Here is a 22,248-nt window from a genome sequence, read left to right on the forward strand (position 1 = left end):
CATACATTGTCAGCAATAGGTAATATCTTTTCTTACTAATATATTAATTAATTTAATTTATCACGCTCGGCGAAAGTAGTTGGATAAAATTATTTTTATATATTTGCATTTGGTTCAAAGATATTTCAGGCTTATGTAATTTATATATTTTTAAGCTTTTATATATTATTAACTATTTTAATATATACTCCACTTATATGCTACTACCATATTATATATTAATTAGTTTCATTTATCAGGAGTGAGAGAAAACAATAGAATCACCTCATACATACAGAGAAGTTTTGCCTAATGATAGGTGAAATACCAATTATGTCAGTTTTACTTTCCTTAGTTCCTTTCAAAATTCGGTAAAATAATGAAAAAACATTGAAAATTAAAATGAAACAATTTTTATAAAAGAGCCTCATTATTTTTTTTAAATATCAAACTTTTTTCAAAGATTAGAACTGTTTTAAAAATAAAAGCAAGTAATTGAATTTAAAATTCTTTTTATATTAAAATAAATTATTAAAAAAATTATTTAAAATATCGATTGAGTTCTCTTGCCTTTATTTCAAATATTTTTTAATGTAAAATTATAAATATCTTCTTTTTTTGGAATAATTGTAATACTGAATCGATAATTTTATTTATTTATTTTATTTTAGTTTAGAGTAAGTTTAAGTATTCTAGTTTAAAAAGTTATTCGAGAAGAAATTGAAGTTCGTTGATTACTTCCATTTATGAAAAAAAGTAAGAAATTTAAAATAAATTATCTTAAAGCAGCAGAAATTGCCTATGGGTGTAATAGTTATCGTTATAATAAGATATTTTGAAATGATAATTTCTTTCTATTCTTGTGAATTTCTCTTTCTTCTGATTAATAGATAGAGACAAAATAATTTGCTAGATTAATTATTCTGCTTAAAACTTTCGCTGAGATTAAAATCTTTAAACTTATTTAGGACACAAAATAAATCTTGTAATAGGAGCAATAGAACTAATTCAGCATAACTTAAAATAGTTTAAAATTAAATTTAAATTTAGTAAAAAAATGTACTCTATTATTGTAAATCAATTTTGATTGAAAGGGTAAGCATTAAATCATAAATAGACAGCAAGATTTTAACTTAATGTTTTGAACTTTTATACTCTATAATAATAAAACCGTAAATAATTTTCATTCGATATGAGCTAAGCAAAATTGATGAGAATAAAAAAAACTTGATAAACTTGAGTTATTGAAAAAGGAAAAAAATATGGAATGAAAATATAGCATATTTGATCTTAAAATTTTACATTATAATAAATTTAATTTTTAGATTATAATAAAATTAATTTTAATTATTATATTATTAACACGAATATTTGTAAACCACCAACCTTACAAAACTAACTATCTCAGAAACTTAATTACATAATATTATATAATAGCATTTTAAAACGTTACTAAAACTATTTTAATTACTCTCTTAAACATAGAAATGTCCACTGTTTGGCTATCATTATAAAAATATTTTATGCATGTGCGTTCTTAAAAATTTCAAAAACATTTAAAGTACTTTAAAATTTCTTAACGTAGCTATTACACTGTCATATAAGCTTGTGCTGTTATTAAATGTAACACTTATCTGTTACTGTATAGCACAAAAATATTTTCAAAAACACACAGTCTATTTTTCTCTTTAAAATATCCCTCTCACACATTCCTAAAAATTGAGTACCTTTATAAATATTTCCGTGTCTCATAATCTCTTTAGCCCTTTTTGTTTTATTAATATTTAGAGTTTAAAAAAGGTGTTTAAAATTTTTTTGTATCCAGTTAACTCATAACATTATTCTATTGTTTTTTCCATTTATTTAGATTTAGAATAAGTCATTAGAAATCGTAATAATATTCAAATAGAGTGCTTCGTTTTCTCATTTAATGTAGTTCGCAAAGATTTTCTTAAAAATAGTTTGCCTTTAGTTTCAAATTTTAGGAATAAAATTAAATTTTGATTTCATTTAATCTACATGTGTTAGCATAGTTTACTTTTTTGCAGCATTTCAAACCAAAATAAGCAGTCATGAAAAATATGTAGAGAGCAAGTTAGAGCTTTAAATAAAATTAATGTGCTATTTTTATCAAAGAAATTGTATGCATCATGCTGTGGTTTTAAGCTTCTCTGGTTTTTGCCAGAAAATCGTTCTAGTTATTTTGAATTCATTTATCTATTACCACATTAAAAAAATTTCTTTATATTACATTGAAAAAGACACTTATGGTTGGTTTGAATGTGAATAAATTTGTTCTAAAAAATTTGCAAATAAAAGTTTTTCGAGTTCTTTTAAATTTAATTAACTATTCCAATCATTGATAATTTTCTTATTAATTATTTAAACCAAACCTCCGAATGGCGCTTACGGCTGTGATATTATCGATTAACCAGCCAATTATAATTTACGAAGCTTATTATTTACACACATTTTTATCTCTTAAAACAAACCTCATTATAATTCAAACTTCAGTCAAACATTCTTATATTTAAATAAATTTATTCAAATTTCGACGAAATTCTCAAAGATTAATAACATTTTTCTTCTTAAAATTTTATAGACTATGGTGCTTTCCAGTTATTCAAATATTCAAGGAATTTTATTTTGAGCATACAGATTAATTTAAATTTCTCCGAATATTATCCCAACGAAATTATTCTTAGTTTCAAAAACCAGTCCTGATATCTCGAATAAAAGCTAATGTTATTCTTTTTAACTAGTTATATTCGTCTTAACAAAACAATTTCCGGGAAAACTTCCCCATCATCTAAATGCTATCGCCACAAAAGTTGAGAAACGGTTTACTGAAGATTTAATTATATAACGACAACTTCTTGGTTGAAAGGCACCTAAAAGCATTTATTATTTTTGCCACGACGGCCACAGCTGGTGGTTTGGCGAGGATTAAACTAGAAGCTCCAGGCGTTGATTCTTAATAGAATTTTAGGAGAAATTCCATTCCTCCCTTATAATCCAAAAGTGCTCAAAAATGCTTTTCAGCTCTTTACCTGCCCCGAGGGATTAAATTTTTGGCTTATTTTGTTTGCTTATAAATGTATTTTTAATGGAATTGTTTTTAAAAACAGGCAGTAATGCGCCTTTTGCCGATAGTTCTAAAGTAGCTTAGTTATTAAAAAATTTTCTTTCAATAGATTTTCTGCAGAAGATAATTTCAGGTCTTAATTACTTTGGCTATGTGAAGTTAAATTTCGAATTAAATCATTATTTGGCGCTATTTTTAAATAAATTTATTAAGAACTGAGTTTATTTTGCAAACAACAGTTTCTTAAGACGAGAAACACAAATAGTCAGTCATTATTTGTGTAACGATAATTGTTTGACTATATAAAATTTTTATTTTCTTAAAACTTTGTTTAATTTAGTGTATTTAATAAGGGAAATATTTAGACAGCATTTTTATGAAACATTGTACTAAGTAAAGAGTTTATTCAGGAAGTGTAATTTTTCAAAATGATAATTCTTTAGTTCGGTAAGTTGTTACAAGGGATATTTCGTTTAATTTTAATAGCTGTTCAAAAATTTTATTTATAGCTATTTAGGGAATTTTATTCTGCGTTTTAAAATTTCAAACAAATACAAAATTTAAATATCAGTTTTTGATATTTTTTACGCAAATGATATTAGTGTTTTTTTCGGAATGAAAATTACATACGAAGCCATAAGTAGTTTTGAAATTTAATTTAATGTGCTATCAGTAAATTATTTATATTTTGTTGAAACAATTTTGGGCTATTAAATTTTTCACCATTTAAATAATGATTTAAAAGTGAAATATGTAAAAAAAATATTTAAAATTTATTTTAGTGATTTTGAAAGTAATTATGTATAAGAAATGTGATCATTGTTTTTATAGCACATTTTTAAAGTATATTCTTATAGTTTAGTAGTGATTTGATTTTAAAGTATTCAATTCAGTATTCGATTTTCCAAACTTTGGGTGCATTATCTGTAAAATAAATTTTACCGTAAAATCCATTTTGACCGTAACTTTTACAGTAATTATTCATTTAATTTGAGTGTTTTAGTAATTTTTAGGTAATAATTACTATGAAAATTATCGCATATGAGATTTTTGGTTCTGTAACGTAACCCGGTAAAAAAAAAAGGCAAACAGGCCAGTACTTTTTATCGTATTTAATCCGATCATTGAGAAACGAGCGGTTCCACGTCTTCATATGAAAACCACCTTCAAAATAAAAATTTAGAAAAGAAAAATCCAAAATTAAAAAAAATTTTTTTTTAATTGACTGAAAATTTTTAAATGGAATTTCGGAAATTTTTAAAATGCAATTTTTAAAAATCCAGCAAATCTAAAAGTTTCGAAAAATTTAATTCAGAAAATCAAAAAAAAAAATACTATTGGCTTAATTAATATGATGTCTACTGTATTTCTGGAAGTTTTAATTTAATTAAATATCAAGTAATTGTCTTAAATAATGTAGTAGTTTTTAAACTTAAAGCAAATAAAATGCCGATAAAAAAGTACATTAAAATTAACAGGTTAAAAATTATTGACAAAATTGGACTGATGATTAAATTTCATTATAAAAACTGGAAATTTGACTTTAAATAACTAATATAAAATCAAATCACTTCTAGTTGCATAATCTTATTTTTATTCTTAACAGAAAACGACCCATATATGGTTAGAAAGAATAAATAAAGAACATAACATTTAACTGCATTCCTTCTTTCAACTAAAAAAATGCTGGTAAGAATCAAATGTAACAGCAGTTTTAAAGTGCACTAACAGTAAGTGAAACCAACTGTTCGTGGTGCTTCCCGATCTCTTAAAATTTTTATATAATTTTATAAGGTTTGCTTTTCAAACCATGCTCGCTTTGCTCACAGCTAACCAATTTCAAATGTGTTCCAGCGAAAATACTTAGGAAGTTAAATCAATTAGTAAAGCACTTACGACTAATTAATCTTCAAAAGATTAAATTTTTAGTTAATAATAAATTATTGAAATAAACAAAATCAAATTGAAATAAATGACATGTAATCGAAAAATTTACAGAAGGAAAGCAGCAATTATGGTTTTAAAAGCAGCCTCTCATTAACGCTTTATTCTGCTCATCGAGCACGCTTTCTTTAGTATTCTTAAAAAGGATAAGAGCATGACTACCACTCATTTTGCATATTTGCAATGAATAACAATAATAATAAAAAAAAAATTATTATTATTGAACCTGGATAAGTATAATTAAAACATAAAATGAAAGACTTTATTTCTTCTTATGAGCTATTCGCTTTTAACCTTTAAACACTTAACAACTCATCATAGCTTAATTTATTTAACTTTTTAGTTGTCCACGCGAGAAAAGAATTTTCATTCCTAAATTTATATATTTATATATATATATATACAAAAAAAAAATCCGACTGTTAGCCTTACGGCAAGGAGGGGACTTTAACCTATGATCCGTCTTCGATTAAGGATATTTTACATGATCACCGTGATCAGTGATTTTAGGTTGCGGAATTGGTGCCGATCAGCCAACGCTGGGATTCGAAACCGGGCCATTTCCTTAAAAGGCGAGCGCTCTATCCCCTGTGCCACCACGACTGAACATATTATAAGGTCTTGGGAAGTATACTTCCGCGAACTTCCTGAATTTTAAAGTGTTGGTGGGATAAAATTAACAATTTATGCGACCATATGATAAAAAAAAATATAATGAAGGGCTTCGTTTTCTTAAATGCAGGTAACAGTAATGGTGGCGTAGGGTCAAGAACAAGGGAAGCCAAGACAGGGCAGCTATTTTCCCTTGTACGTTATGCGTTCATTCATTTGATCAATTCTCATCGAATTTATTTGTAGTTATAAACAAAGAAGATATAAATTCGGTTATTTATTAGCACCGAAATTCAATGTTATGATTAATTCTACCCATTAGATAAAATTTAAAAATTTTTACCTACCTTGCCACTAAAAAAGAATCTTAAAATGAAATTAATTTTTAATATTTATCTATAAATTTTTTTTTTAATAAATCAATCAAAATCCCCCCCCCCAAAAAAAAACTTGTAAAATTAAACAAAAATCGCAAAATTTGGTAAAGCTGGAATGAAAAGGCCCGATAGATAGTTAGCAAAAAAAAACTTACATTGTCTATTTCAGAAAATAAAAGAAAGTACTTTTATTTGAAATAAGTTTTTAAACATTTTAATCAGTTTTTTAAAAAATTGAATTTATAAGGTAAATATTTTATTTATTTTTTTAAAATTCGAAGAAATTCTAGAACATGCGCTGAATTATGCATCAATTTTACGCCTTCCCGTCTGACAGAACTCATATCCATCTGTGCAGTAACTGAACGATTTTTGTTATACAATGCGTATGCAAATAACCTTATCAAAATTTTAAATACATATTTCTGACATATATTTCTTACCTAACACTTGAAATAGGGTGAATTTGCAAGTCAAATTGATTTCAGGAACTTCCTAATTTGTTTATGCTTGTTCCAAATCTAGTGATAACAGTTAAAAAGAAGAAATAAAAATCCTCTCCTCGAATAGGATTAGATAGCCGAATGTCAAAGAATTTGCTCACCGTTTGTCTTTGAAAATGTTATTTTGAAAAGAAAAAAACATGTTTTGCTGTAGTCTAGAAACTTTAGAATTGATTTTGATTTGCATTAATATTCTTCACATTATTCATGAATTTTATTTACATTTCTATTTTCTTTGCGTTTTTATTGAATTTGAATCTAAAACTAAGTTAAGTTTCTAGCGAAAATTGTTTTATAGATTTTTATGAGTGGAAATTGAATTTTTTTATTTACAGTTTTTAAGTATTTATTTAACTCAATGTATGGATGTTTCGTTTAGTGTTAAGTATGACGAGAATACTTGTAAATTNNNNAGATGTATACATTATGTTTTAATATATTATAAGCTAATAATATAATATAATATAATATAATATAATATAATAATATTGTTTTAAAATAAGATTAAATTTTACTATTTTTCAAATAATTTTATTAAAACTTATTAACAAAAAATCTTTTAATTGCTATCTTTAATTTATCTTGATATAATAAGTGATGAAAATGTTTAGATTTTAATTCATTTCCACTTCCTCTTTTACTAAAAAATAATTGAAAGGTTTAGCTCATTTTTTAAAGCAGTATTTATAATTAAAAGAATTTTTTATAGTTTACTGAATCATTCTTTTTCATAATACATTACATAAAAATGTAATTCTATGTTTTTTCAATTCTAATATTTGAACCGCAAAATTATGTTTATAAATGTGTAGAAAAATCATGCATTAAAGGGTTTCACAATATTTCGAAAAAATAGTGGAAGAGTTTTTCCAGTGTTAATTTTAAAATTCTTTATCTAATTCCTGAAATAAAGTATAATTAAATTAAATATTCTATTTTAATTCAATTTATTTTCTTTTCGAAATAAGAGAGTATAAAAAATTATAACAAATTAAGAAGAAATGATTATTTTATTTTCATGGCTAAAGCACTAACAAGACATTAAGATCCTTTAAGGATCTCCAATAGTTTTAATAAATAATTCATTAAGAAGAATTTGTGAAAACCCACTTCTCAAAGCTCCTAATTTTGAAAAATTGTTTAAAAAAATATTATTATTATTTTAAGGGTTAAAATTAGTAATAGAATGATATGAAAGATATTTTTTTTATTTAGGCGTGCATGGTAGCAAAACCAGTATTGCAGTACAAATTTATCTTGCATGACTCTTGTCATTTTTAATACTTGTAGTATAATGAGTATTAAATATTTATAAATTAAGGATTTTTTGTTATTTCTTTGTCCTCTCTTGTTTAATTTTTTAGGTTTGAATATTTAATGATTTGAAGATAGAATTGTAAATGTATTTTGTATCTAAACTTGTATTGTATGTTAGGGATTAATTCGTTTATTTTAATAAGCAGCGTGAAATTAGCTTTATTAATGTTATATTATATAAATTATAATTTGATAATTAACAGTGAAACAAAATTTAATGAAACTGCTGTTCTAATTATAAAAAACTAGCTGAATACTCTCTTTTTGTAGGGGATAAATAAAAAAAAGGAAAATCTATGGTAATAAGGCACACGGTTTACATGTATGTATTTACTGTGAGCAAATTTAAAGTTCTGAACCGCTCCGCACCGAATTTTGTGCAAATACTGAGAAAGAGATAGCGGATCAGTCTACTTTAAATGTACCTTCAAACAATGGTTCACGTTACATCACAGAGAAATTTTTTTCAATCTTTTAGAATCAGGCAATTTGCTAGCTTGCAGTTCTAATTAATCGAAAATTAGCTTTATTGCACGTTCTTATGAATTACTAGGAGATCTATTATATTAATGACAATTAATTTACTAAACAACACTGGAAAATCAATTTTTGTAGCATTTATACAAATACCTGATCTTGCTTAAATTGGGAGTCGAGATTTTATATCTGATATTAGTTTTAAGGCTAGAGGTTTTATTTAAATGATATTTTCAGTTTATTCTTTGTCGAAATCAGCAAGTTTAAAAACGTTATATATAACAAGATTTCCCGTTAATGTTGCGATAAACTTCTAGGGGGTTAAGGTACATAAACAGGGTTAAAATAGCATAGAAACCCATGTCCAGAAATGTCGTCGTAAGCGGCTCGGAGCGTTTCCATATTATGATCTGTGCAAAAGCATATAAAAAAGCAGATCATAATGGAGTGTTGCACCTAGCGGCGTATGACGGCATTTCAAGGAATGATTTGCTATGCAATTTTAACCCTGATAATTTGCCCTAACTCCCCTAAAAGATTACACAACATTTACAACATTTATGAAACTCGCTTTTAACTTGCAACGTTTTCGAAATTTTATATTTCAACAAAGATAGACTAAAAAGGACTCATTAAAAAAACTTTAGCTTGCCGAGAAAAATCAAGTACAGATTTAAAAATAACGATAAAAAGATATCTAAGATCTGTTTAGTAAACTTATGCAACCGCAAAAAATCGCTCTCCTGTGCTATTTATCTTTGGTTTCATATGTTAGGCTATCATGAGTAAAATCAACGTTTAATTTCACGATGCATGGTCATGACGTCACTGAATTCCTTTTTAAAAATATTTCGTATTTCAAAATAAATAATTTTAACATTGGTATTCCCCATCTATCCTAAAAAAACAAACAAACCCTATCGGAAGTCCTGAGGTCCTCTTCTGACATCAAAGCATTAAAGATACTATTTCTTTTTTTGACTCTCCGGATATGTTTATATATCCTCGGAATATTTAGTTTTTCTTAACTTAATTTTTGTACCGCGTTTTTGAGAAAAAATGTGTTCTTCATATTTTGAAATATCATATAAAGATATAAAATAAAGTACTTTAGAATATTATCCTAAATTAATATGCAATTACATGATAGTTAAGATGGGGATTTACGCAATTTGGTTTACACCAGCAGAAATTATTGTACCTGAATCTTATACCGGAAGTTGAAACAACCTCTACAAATACTACCTTCTACCGTGGAGAGCATGAAACATGGTCGAGAATAATGTGAATATGAAACCACGTGTTTCTATACCAGTGATTTTAAAGTGTGACTCTATAAACTTAAATGATAGTAACTCAAGAAGAACTAATGAAATAGAATTGAAGTTATTTTTTAAGTCATAAAAAATATCGTAAACTCGAATATCACATTTTAAATTATATTTCATGTTTAGATAAACTTTCTTTTAGTTGAACTTTGATGATAGTGAATCTAATATTATCAAGTTGCACCGGAATATATAACAAATAATAAATAAAAGTAAATAAATGTTGTATATTGGTGTAATGAATGTGTAAGATGGTGATATAAGGATACTTATAAATTTCGGAGTGTGGCAAAAAGTCTAATACCTATTTTATACTACTGTACCTATTTAATACACCTTGGTGTAATAGGTTTGCATTACCACTGTACTTATAACAATACCAAAACTATTGATTACTATATTTTGTTAAGCATTAGTGGCATCAATTATAGTTAGGCGGTTTTTTACGACGCTCAAAATAAGTACTCATATTAAGTTGTTCGTTAAAACTGATTATAAAAATATTACTGTCGTTATTAATTATTTTCTGCAATTTCAATAAATTAATATTTTTAATACGTACATATTGAAATATAAAAAAAATATATTAAAATGCTAAATTAATGGAGAAGGGGTACTTATTCGTACAGATAAACTGTAAAAAATTGCTATATTGCTATTGACACCAATGATGCTTAATTTTCGAAATAGCTGCAAACTAAAATGAAAAAAAAAGTTTTTTACTAAAAAGCTAAATTAATTGAGGAAAGGTACTTATTCATCTAGGAAAGTCATAAAAAATCGCCTAATTATTTTTGACGCCAATATTGCTTGTTAATTTTAGTATCATAATATGTACTACTGCTACTACGTTAATTGAGGTTTTTAATAAATACCAAATATACTGTGATTGGTATCGAAATACCTCCGTGGAAGCAAATTTTTACGGCCCACTAAAAGGGATATGTGCAGGAGAATATTGCTGATTATGGTAATTTTTGACCTTCAGGGAGTTTGACCTTCGGACAATACCTTTATGCCAAATCATTGTGAAGGTAATTTTTATTTCGATGGGGTAAACTTATCAAAATATGTAAAGTGAAAAGTTTTAATTGCTACAATTTAATTAATTGTGTCAGTATATGTTTTTCAGTTCTGTGCATGATTTAGCTAATTTATTGTATGCTAATTTATTGATCATTTACTTTTTCTCGCCCTTTGCGAATAGCACGTATTCAGCTAGTAATCAATAAATCTCAGAAATCATGCACAAAATTTAAAGACTAGCATAATTAATAAATCTAAAATGATTTTTATTTATTTATTATTATTTGTTGCCAGCTTTTACAATATTAAATGAAGTAAAACACGTATTTCAGCTCATCCCAAGAGAATAGTGATTAAATGTATTCAGCATCACATAGCATGATGCTACTGCTTTCAGCAAATTCGTGATAGTCAAAATTTACCACTAAAATTTTCTCCGGTAAATACTTCTTTCGACATTGCTGTTTCAATAAGTACCATTTATATTAGTTTATTACTTTATATCTGTATTAGTACATTCGATACCTATTACATAACGCTTCAATATTTGACTTTTGTGCAAACTAAATCTGGAATTTAAAAAAAATAATGTTTATAAGACCTGGATAAGGACTTTCGAGTGTGACCACTTCTCTATTAGACTTTTCATATACTGTTTGAAATTCGCGAAGAATTCGCTATAGAAATCTTATTGAAACTACCCCGATTACCATAATATCAGTAATGCATTTATCAAAATTAATAAAGCGTCTCTTGCTTAATTAATTTTGGTAAGGATTGTAGGTAAGGATTAATTTTGGTAGGATTGTGGTTTCTCTAAGAGAATAAGGGCACAAAATGGAAGGATAATGAAATATAGTTGCGTTTATTAAAAAAAATCTATTTGCAGCTCACAATAAGTTCACTAACTCAAAATAATGTTTAATGCATAAAAACCTAATTTGACAGCTAAAGGTAGGAGTGAAAAATTCAGATTTTATTGACTCAAATATTTTCTGTCCGACTTATCAGTTGAAGTTTGACTTACCATTTTGTAAAGTATCAACAATAAGCTCTTCACAAGGGGGGCCTGATCCTTTTCCATTAAAAGCTTGTACAATTATGCTGTACTTTGTGGCTCTCCGAAGATTTGTCAAAATAATTTCTTCTTTAAAATCTCCTTGTACTTCAACTGTTTGATAAATATAGTTCTCAGCTCCTCCGTAGGGTTTGTATCCGACATAATATCCTTTGACGTTTCCATGTCTTAGCTCTTTTTTAGGAGGCTGAAACGCAAAATATTGTTTGATAAACTAGGCTATTTATACACATTTTTTTAATATTATATTTATAAGAATACACATGAAGCACCTGGAGCAATAAAATGACAGTTCACATTTTCTGATTCTGTACAACTTTTAATTTTACAGAGTCTAAAGGAAATGTTTTCCCTTCTACGATTAATGCGGCCATCATCTGAAAATTTCTTAAAATGATAAAAAAATTCCAATGGGAGGCTTTTTACATGGAAGTGGGTAAAAGTTAAGGTTTGCAAGTGGTAAAAAAAAGACCCTCATTGGGGAACTATTTCATCCTGTTTGTTACGCCTTTCTAAATTGAACATTTCTTATCGAGTTTATTTCTAGTTACAAATACACAATTTATAAATTCGGGCATTTATAAGCACATAAGTTCAAGTTTAAAGCCCATTCTTTAAATAAATGTAAAATCTCACTTACCTTTTCACCAACAAATGGCCTTAAAAGTTAAAATAATTAATCAAATTAATATTAATTAATTAACTAAAGGAATTTCTTTTTATAAATCAATCTCAATTTCTAAAATATTTCAACGTAACATTACTAGAAAAAATTGCCTTATAAATGTTAAGAGCATTTTTGGGGACAGGATTTTCATAGATAAAAAATAATTTTTTAGATGTTTCAATTATGAAAGAAAGTAAATATCGATTTAAAATTTTCAATATCACAATGCTGAGTTGCAGTGACTTTTGGGATAGAGTGTATTTGTCTTCTAATGAGGTGACTCAGGTTTATAACTCCGAGGTAGCTGCGTTGATACGAATTCTGGTTCACCTGGTTCACCACAGTGCTGATGTAAAATATTCTCTGTGATAGACTGATGATGGGTTAGAATCCTCTTGCCGTCGGGCTAACCGTGGGAGGTTTTCACGATTTTTCTCTTCATATAATACAAATGCGGTTAGTTGCTTCAAAAATTCCACCCCGAAGGCTAGTTTGTTCTGATGCTTGACCCAGGAGTTACCTTGCCTTCTGGATTAGGTTTTAAATTACAAGGCTACGGATTGACTTACGGAAACCGTGAACTTATATCTTTATATATAAGAAGAGAGTGGAATGATAACACATAGCCAATTACAGAAGACTTCCGGTTAGTAACGCACAAAACAGCCAATCAAAATTGCGAACGCATGTATGTGAAAAGGTAAAAATTTTTAATAAGGCTGTCAAAAAAATACAAAATACAAACTGATTTCAAATAAAACTCAGAAGACTTCGAATCCAATAATTAAGAAAACTCTACTATTACGTTTATAAAAAGGAAGATTTATTAACTCAACAACAAAATTATAAAGTAACATCTCCAGGAAAACAACTTTAAGTTCGTTCGCGAAGCGAACGAAAATGTAATTGCGCAGCAATTATCGGGGATTGGCGAGTGGTAGTGAGCAGGGGGCGGGTCCCTCTAGTATATATNTATACTTAGATCTATTTTTTTGCTTTAAATTAAAATTGACATATTATTTTTAAATATGCATTTAATTTTCAACGCTTTGCTGGTTTATTAGCTATAAAGATCGAGCTATAAAGATATTTCATAATTTTAAAATTTTATTTTTGAAATTGAAATTATTGAGTAATTTTTAACTACAACACCTATAACCTATTACAAAATTGTATAGCATTGTGGTTTTATTTTATATTATTACGTGTACTAAAATCTCCAAAGGCTGAGTGACTAAGTACGTTTTTCATATATTTATTCTCCGTTCACCTCATAATAATTTATTTAACAAAAGTTAATTAAATCAGGTTATTCGAAAATATTAATTAAACTATAAAAGTAATTAAATTTGTTTTCAAGGAAATTTTTTTTCACTTACTTTTAAAAGAAAATTTAATGAACTTCATTGTAAAAATGCATCTGTTGAATTCTATGAGCTTAATTAATAAAGGAAGGATTAAAAATTTCATATCTCTATAAGTTATTCTCTATAAGTTTTTCTCATATTCTCTATAAGTTTTTCTCTTATTCTATTTAATATTCTTTTAATTTTTAGTTTTTTAGCACTTTTTAAGAAATAAATTAAGACTTCAAGGAAAAAAAAACTTTTGAAGATTAAATGCTAGTTATCATAAAGTATTCAAAATGATATAATTCTAAAATTCGTTCGATTTTTAATTTCTCTTAACCATAATTGAAAAAGCATTAAATTTTAACTTAAAGTTCTAAATAGCGACCATTAGTTTTGAAATGAGATAGGTTATGAATTTGTACCTCAAATATTGAACTAACTCAGCTAGAAAAAAAAAGTTACTTATCAACACTTTACAGTGGTAATTACCAACCGAGTAATAAATTAAGCGTTCGTTATTTCTCCTCACGTTCGCACATTTCTCATCGAGACAGCCTGTAAAATATTCATTTCTCTATCATAAATAATTTATATACTTAAAACGCTTTACATTCGTAATAGAGAGATAACGTGAAGTAAATGTAATTGCAGTTATTTTCGCCCAGTTGTATTTCAACTTTTAACCATAAATTCTGTTTTATATTGCTCAAAAATGTCCATTTTAAAGGAATTTTAATTAATTGATTTTCAAATTATAATAAATGGGAAAAAAATTAATGCACAAAGTTTCTCGTTTTTCAAAGAGATAAAAGAGAGAAGTAAATGGATAATTTAAGCATGCACTTAGAAAGTTCCTTTTTCGCTAAAAATGTGGATTGGTTATTATGCAAAAATACCATACTTTTGACGTTTTATGAAAGAAAAGCTGAAATATATATAAAAAAACGAATAAAAATGAATACGATATAAATCAAATGGATGCAAACTATAATTTTTAAAAAAAGTATTAAGTGAGGCAGAATCATGACGAAGAAAATAATTCTTTTTGTATTTGTTCTGTGCTTTTCTTGGTGTTACTATAGTTGGATAAGTAAACATACTTAATATAGTGCGGGTTCTTGAACTCTAAATTTGAAAATGTCGGATTTCTACACAGTTCTAAGAATTTTTTGCTTTAAGTTTTTTTTTGTAATTTCTTAATTTTTATTTCCTTTTTTAAATTTTTATCATTCCATAAAAATATATTTTTGGCAAATAAAATATAATTCAAAACGATGTAAAATACTACTTCTAAGAAAAATATTAAGAAAGTTAAAAAAAAAAAATTGAAAAATCCAAAAAAGAATTTTTTGCATTCGATTCGTTCTGTACATTGCCTACGTTTTTTCTTTTCTTTTACGACTGCTGTTTGATGGGTAAATTAGAGATAATAAAAGTACGAGATTTAAACAATGTCGAATGATTTTAAATCAATTTCGAATGATTTTAAAAGTATTTTTTGCTTTATTTTTCTGTTGCTATTTTTGATTTTGATTTTATTTCATTTTTTTAATCATTCAAAAAGGAACATATCTTTGACACGTACAATATATATCGAATTGACACGAAATACTGCTTTTAGAAAAGTATTTAGAAAGGCAAAATAATAATGATGAATAATCGAAAAATTATTTTTATTATTTCTACTGTACTTAGAGTGCTTTATTGTGGTGCAACTGCTGTTTGATAAGTAAATTAAAAACACAAAAAGTTCGGGTTTTTGAACTCAGAGTGTAAAAATTTCGAATTGTAACGCGATTTTAAAAGTATTTAGTTTCTCATTTCTATTTACCTTCAGTATTGAACAGCTGACTCATAAGACAAGAGGATATAGGAGGAACAAGCATAAGTGGCAAAATCGCTTTCATGGAGAAATTTTGGGGCACTTGCGTTAAATGGAGACAAAAAACATGAAACCTTTCTATTGTTTACTGGATGATAAGGGAACTTTAACATAAGATCTGTACGTTACTGTGGATATTTCAAGGTTAGGATTAATCTAAGTGCAAGTATTTACATGCAAGTATTTACATGTAATTGCAAGTATTTACATGCAGTTCCTGGGTAAATTATGAGACTCACTTTAAGATTCTATGTGAAATTTTAATTATTATGTAATCCTATACAGCATTATTGTTTTTACGTGGCTGAAACCGGTATGCACTTGTTTACGTTTGCATATCAATTGATTAAAATTGCAATGCAATACGTTAAAAATAAATACAAATAGGAAGTGCATAAAATATCTCCTGTACATCTATGTTTAAACATAAAAATATTGCATATAAACTCGTGTAAAACATGTAATGATTAAAAAATTTCAGTGCGTCTAATAATTAGGTCTAATTATTATAATATATTAATGTAATACTCGATATAATAAGTATTCTATATTTATACAATATATCGTCTAATTTATCCAATCGTCGAATTTATATTGTGTATCGTTTAATTTAACCAATTGATACACGAACGTAAATAAGTGCAAACAGGTTTCAGTCACGTAAGAACAATAAAGCTACATAGTATCCCCTGATAATTAAGATTTTTACATAGAATCTTATAGTGCGTCAAATATTTAGTCAGGGACTGTAACTTACTGATGCTAAGATTTGTATCTACACTACCGGTCAAAAGTTTGCGAAAATTTTGAAATCTACAAAAAAAAGGTCTAAATTCAAATGTTCATAGAACTACGAAAAATCATTCAAATTGCATGANAAACTTTTGACCGGTAGTGTATGTTACCGCATTTGGAGCTTTATTAAATAATTTATCAAAAAAATTTGTCTATCAAGCTTTTGTTGCAATATTTTTTGTCGAAATTTGTTTAATAACTAAAAATCAGTTGACAATTTCATTTAAATTTCACTATTGAGCACAAATCTGCTTAAAAAATTATAATAAATGTTAAATTATAAAAAAATATATAAAAATGTGTAAAATAATAAATGTCAGATAAAAATATTTCGTAAAATTTGATACATTTTTTATTATTTAAAAATTTCCTTAATCTGCTGACATATTTCAACATTTTACTTCATTTTTTTATAATTAATGATTCACTTCATTTGTTTTGAATTATTATTTATTTTTAAATTTATCTTCGAATTATTATATACAAAAATGTGATTTTTTTTATCCATCTGACTTGAATTTTGTTTTTCATTGGAAAACGATAATCTGCAAATTGGAGACATAAAAAGGATAAAAGTTGAATTATTACCTTTTTGTTGATAATTTATAATGCGTTATTATAAAATAATAATACTAAAATTTATAATAAATTGAAATAAAAGAGTTTAAAAATTTGAAACTCTGCATTATTTAAATCATATTTTTTGCGTTAAAATCCATAAAAAGTAGAAAAAATAATAGTTATGAAAAAAAGAAATGAATGAAAGAAATAACGTAATTAATGATTAACTGGAAAATAACATACTTATTCAAAATATAAAGTTAGTACAGTTGAATAGAGGGGTCTTAAATACCCATATTTTTAAAATGATTAAAGATTAGCAAAAATGATAAAAAACAGAAAAAAAAATCTATTCAGTTTTTATCAGTTTTAATCAAACAATATTTCCCTCTTTTTTTACGTAACGGACGTCTTAATCTTTAGTTAATTTCGTTCCCCACATTTTATAGTTTTACGCTTTCAATGGTTATTCATGCAGCACAAATGTGTTTTTTTCGTTCTTTCAACATTCTCGGAACCACTATTTTATAAAAAGTGTCTTTGATGCAACTTGATAAAAATAACATTGCGTATGGTTGGGGTATTAAGCTGGTCATGTTATGAAATTAAACAATATTTAAAGGCTCCTTTTTTTTTTAAAAAAAATATATAATTCTAATAATTACAGATAGTACTTATGAAGTAATTTTGTGACATGCTTTATACATCTGCAAAGTTAAACGTGTTTAAAAAAATATATATATTTTAAGGTGCTTTTATAATTATTTATTAAGTTTTATTCTCATAGATGGCGTAATAGCTTTAGTTTGCGGTAAATTTAATTAAGCTCATGCTACCACAGGCAACTCCGGGAATCGAACCTTGTACCTTTTGATCCGTAACCTGACAGCCCAACTAGCTGCATCACTATTACTAACTATAAATGCCAAAAATAAGCCATTAATATAGCTCCAAGGAAATCACACTCCCGGGACACCATTTATGAGCCACCGATGTTGCAATCCTCGAAATACTTTAATTAATGCATTTGCGATGCATTAGAATACGTTGAAAGTTCGAAAGTGTGAAAAAAATTTCGATATTTTTGATTATCGTATAAGAAAAGGGTGACACACCGAACATTTGTTACTGAAAAAAACCTCCCTTGTACTAACTCTGTACGTTGTAAGTCATTTAATAATTTCCGGCAATGTTAAAAGAAATTTTAAGATTACGTTCAATCAAAATTACTGTCATGGATGATACAATGATACTGTACATTGGAAGTCATAAAATAATTTCCGGAATAGTTAAAGGAAAATTTAAGATTACTTTCAATCAAAATTGCTGTCATGGATGATACAATGATACTGTACGTTGTAAGTCATAAAATAATTTCCGGCATAGTTAAAGGAAAATTTAAGATTACTTTCAATCAAAATTACTGTTATGGATGATACAATGATACTGTACGTTGTAACTCATGAAATAATTTCCGGCAATGTTAAAGTAAATTTTAAGATTACTTTCAAACAAAATTACTGTCATGGATAATACAATGATACTGTACGTTGTAAGTCATAAAATAATTTCCGGCAATGTTAAAGTAAATTTTAAGATTACTTTCAATCAAAATTACTGTCATGGATGATACAATGATACTGTACGTTGTAAGTCATAAAATAATTTCCGGCAATGTTAAAGTAAATTTTAAGATTACTTTCAATCAAAATTACTGTCATGGATGATGCAATGATACAGCTTGAAGATAGTTACTTACTTGCCAAGAAACATGAATAGTATTTGATGATGAAGCAACAGCATGAACAGCAGTCGGTACACCTTCAGGGGCTTAAAAAATTACAATATTTATTATTTTCCTATTGAAATATAATAGGAGAAATTAACAGGGAACCAAATAAATAAAATAATTCATTTTGTTATTGAATTATTATATAGTTACTTAAGAAGCAAAAAACAATGCAACTAATTCATTTTACTTAGGATGAAATAACAGGATAGCTTAAATAAACAATAAATAAATGCAATGAATTAATATTTTTTTCTTTATGTATAATGGAGTTATTTAACAAAGGACAAAATGCTACGAATTCGTCATTTGCTAAAAGGAAGTATAAGATAATTGCTTAACAAAGAAACTAAAAATTACAATGAATTCATTTTTTTTTATTGAAGTATGATAGATTTACTAACAAAGAAACAAAAAATGTTACGAATTCATTATTTTCCAAAATTAAGTGTTTTAGAATAACTTAACAAGGAAGCATATGAATATAATGAAAAAAAGTTTGAAAATATTAAGATATTGTTGTTAAAATGAAACAGAGTGTAAATTCCAGAAGCAAACCTCAAGTAAATTTTTGCTTAAGACACTTGCCAGAGATGATCATTCCCTTACATAAAAATTGTAGACATTCACCTCACTTGGTCTTTGGGTAAATTGTTTCATTTACTTCTCAGGTATTGCAGAAAAACTCAAGCTTATTATGATAAGCACTTCTCATGAATTTGAGGCAATTTTATTAGTTAATTCCCCTAATACAATGACACATGACTTACTATTTTAGAATAGCATTGCTCGTTGAAAACCACAGAGCTCTTAGTCTGCATATTAAACAAGACTGTTACTTTGTTTGCAAATTTAACAAAGATATTAGTTATTTTGTAGAAAACATGGATTATCTTGTCTCCGGATACAACTTGTTTTAAATATCTATTTTTCAGGTATTGCAGAAAAAGTTGAGCTAAATATAATAAGCACTTTTCTTGAATTTGTGGCAATTTAAATAGAAATAATTCTCCAAATTTAATGACACGTGAATTGTTATAGAATATCACTACACGTTGAAAACCACAGAGCTCTTAGTCTGCATATTAAACAAGACTGTTACTTATTTTGCAGAATAAATGGATTATCTTGTCCCAGGATGCACTTCATTAAACATCTATTTCTCAGGTATTGCAGAAAAAAAATAAGGTAATTATATAAAAAAAAATGTGCATAATATTTTTGAATAAAATTGTTCTAATATACTATTACGTAATTGTTGCTTTTGCCCTTTGTTACAAACTTGTTAGGCTATATCATTTTTATTAAAATTTTAAAAAAATTTATAATAATCTTGAAATTTTACTTCTTACGTACAAAATTTTAAATGTCACATGTCTAACAAAAATATTTAATTAGCTTTTTTTTAAAAATTTAGAAGTCTCTTATGATTTTATAAAATGCCTTATTTAATAGATTGATAATTATTAGAAATATTAACTATTTTAGTTATTTATAAAATTGTTGTGTATAAATATAATTTCTTTATGTTTAAATATTATCTTTTTAATTTGATATGTGAAAACTAATAATTTCGGTGTTTAACGTAAATTTTATTCAAATTCTAATAAGATAGATTGACGTAACGATTACTTTAATTTTAAAATTAAGTGTGGAAAACACAAGTAAATGATTATAGATGGGATATTTTTAGTAATTTCTTATTGAAATATTAAATTCGTTAATAAAGAAATTCAGATAATTCAGATTTTATTTTCAATGAATGTAAGTTAAAACAAAGCAATGCCTGTGAAGATAAAAAGCTCTGCTGTAAGAAACTAAATAAAATAAGTCATAGAATTTAAAAATCAATTTCATTCCAAGTAATAATGTCATTTAAAACGAAGAATTAAAAATAAAATCTTGACAAGAAAACTACTGAGAGATATCAAGACGTTTAAAGAGTCTTTTTTATAATTAGAAACTATTCTTAAATGACTTAATAAGATATTTGATGTCACACGAAACTTTCATTTAAAATCTCTCTCTTTCGTTTTAGTTTTATTTCTCTAACAATTGATATTATAAAACAATTGTAACGATTTTAGTTTAAATGATTTGTTGTCATTAGCATTTGCTAACGTTTTATAAATCCATTAAAATTAATAATTTTCTAGAAGTTTTAGCGAAATAAACTTTAAAGCAAATGAAGCTTTTTATGTAAAATTTCAGTGATATAAAATTTCAAATCTTTTAATTGATGAAAGATTCGAAAACTATTGCATATAAATAAATAGAAAAAAACGTTATTTCAATGAAAATAGTATTTGTTTTGAAATAAAATGAAATTAGTATTTTTATTTTATTTATGTTTACAATATTTCAGTGTGAGCGTCAGGTATAATTAAAGTTCAAATGTGTATTAAAAATAAAATTGAACTTGCTATTTTTGCATCTTATATAAGTATAATGCATAAAAAGATTTAACTTGAATAACTGTTTTTTGAACTATCGTTTTTTCACTGACTAAGTATATGACTTAAATTTAAAGGTGTGAGCCCAAATATGCCAATTAAGAAGGGCAGACGATATTTTAAATTAAAAAACAGCAACTAAAATTTACTTTTTCTTCCTCTGAATAAGCTTAATTCTTTTCGATAGATTCGGTTATTTTGCCATCAAAATATTTGTGACACCTGCAATCTAGGTAAGATGGTTTCAACAATTAAGTCCAAAGTTTAGGACCCATATTGTTAATTTCAGTTTATTTTACACAAAGTCATGTCAAAGACAGTTGCATTTTTAAATTTTCATTTTTCAAAAACTATTTAACCGATTACAATCAAATTTTAAAATTTTTCATTTAAATTTCCATAGTCAAAAATTATGTACAAATTTGTGTAGTTACCTTATAATCCCCAAAACTTTTTTCACCATTATTAAAATAAATAATGAAGGATTATAAATAATTATGAAAATTACTTCAAGCAGAAATATTTTTTAGAGAAAAGGATGTTATAACTATGCTCAAAAATATTTGTATTCGTTTTAAACTTTCCAAAATATAGCTAAGACTCACAAAAATAGATTTTGATAACAAGGGACTAAGAGTTCTGCTCGTTAAACGCATTTTTGCAAATTGTGATTCCCCTTAGCATATTTTAAGAACCAAATTCCAAGTCCGAAATAAAGAGGTATATTAATTAGAAGAAAGTCCTATTCGTTCCTGATTTCGCATTTTGCACTCTTAAAAATTTAAATAGCAGATTTGATCTCACCCTTTAAACTCAGTAAGATTATCTTTCAGTTTATGAAAATTCAGTCATTAAAATGAAAGTTATTCAGGGTGGTGATATATTTAATATTTTTCTTTCGGGAAATTTCTGTTTATTTTAATAATTATAGCCTAAGAAATTGACGAAAAAAAATACTTGAATAGTTTAAAAAATAATTCCATAAAGCAACATGACATTCCTTTTTGAGGTTAATGCAGTTAA

At 26.3% G+C, this 22,248-nt stretch overlaps 1 protein-coding gene across 5 annotated transcripts in view; it reads right to left on the minus strand.

The window, feature by feature from the left end:
- The window catches only part of LOC122269136 (cell adhesion molecule Dscam1), a 379,155-nt gene that overhangs the window by 38,807 nt on the left and 318,100 nt on the right, over positions 1-22,248 (minus strand). For all 5 annotated transcript variants that reach the window (XM_071184626.1, XM_071184624.1, XM_071184625.1 and 2 more), the window contains exons 16-17: positions 18,743-18,813; positions 11,676-11,913 (exon numbers count right to left, since the gene is read on the minus strand). In XM_071184626.1, coding sequence (XP_071040727.1) covers positions 11,676-11,913; positions 18,743-18,813 — 309 coding nt within the window. The remainder of the gene's footprint in view (positions 1-11,675; positions 11,914-18,742; positions 18,814-22,248) is intronic.

The sequence above is a fragment of the Parasteatoda tepidariorum genome, chromosome 8, assembly GCF_043381705.1.
Source record: "Parasteatoda tepidariorum isolate YZ-2023 chromosome 8, CAS_Ptep_4.0, whole genome shotgun sequence".
Lineage (NCBI taxonomy): Eukaryota > Metazoa > Arthropoda > Arachnida > Araneae > Theridiidae > Parasteatoda > Parasteatoda tepidariorum.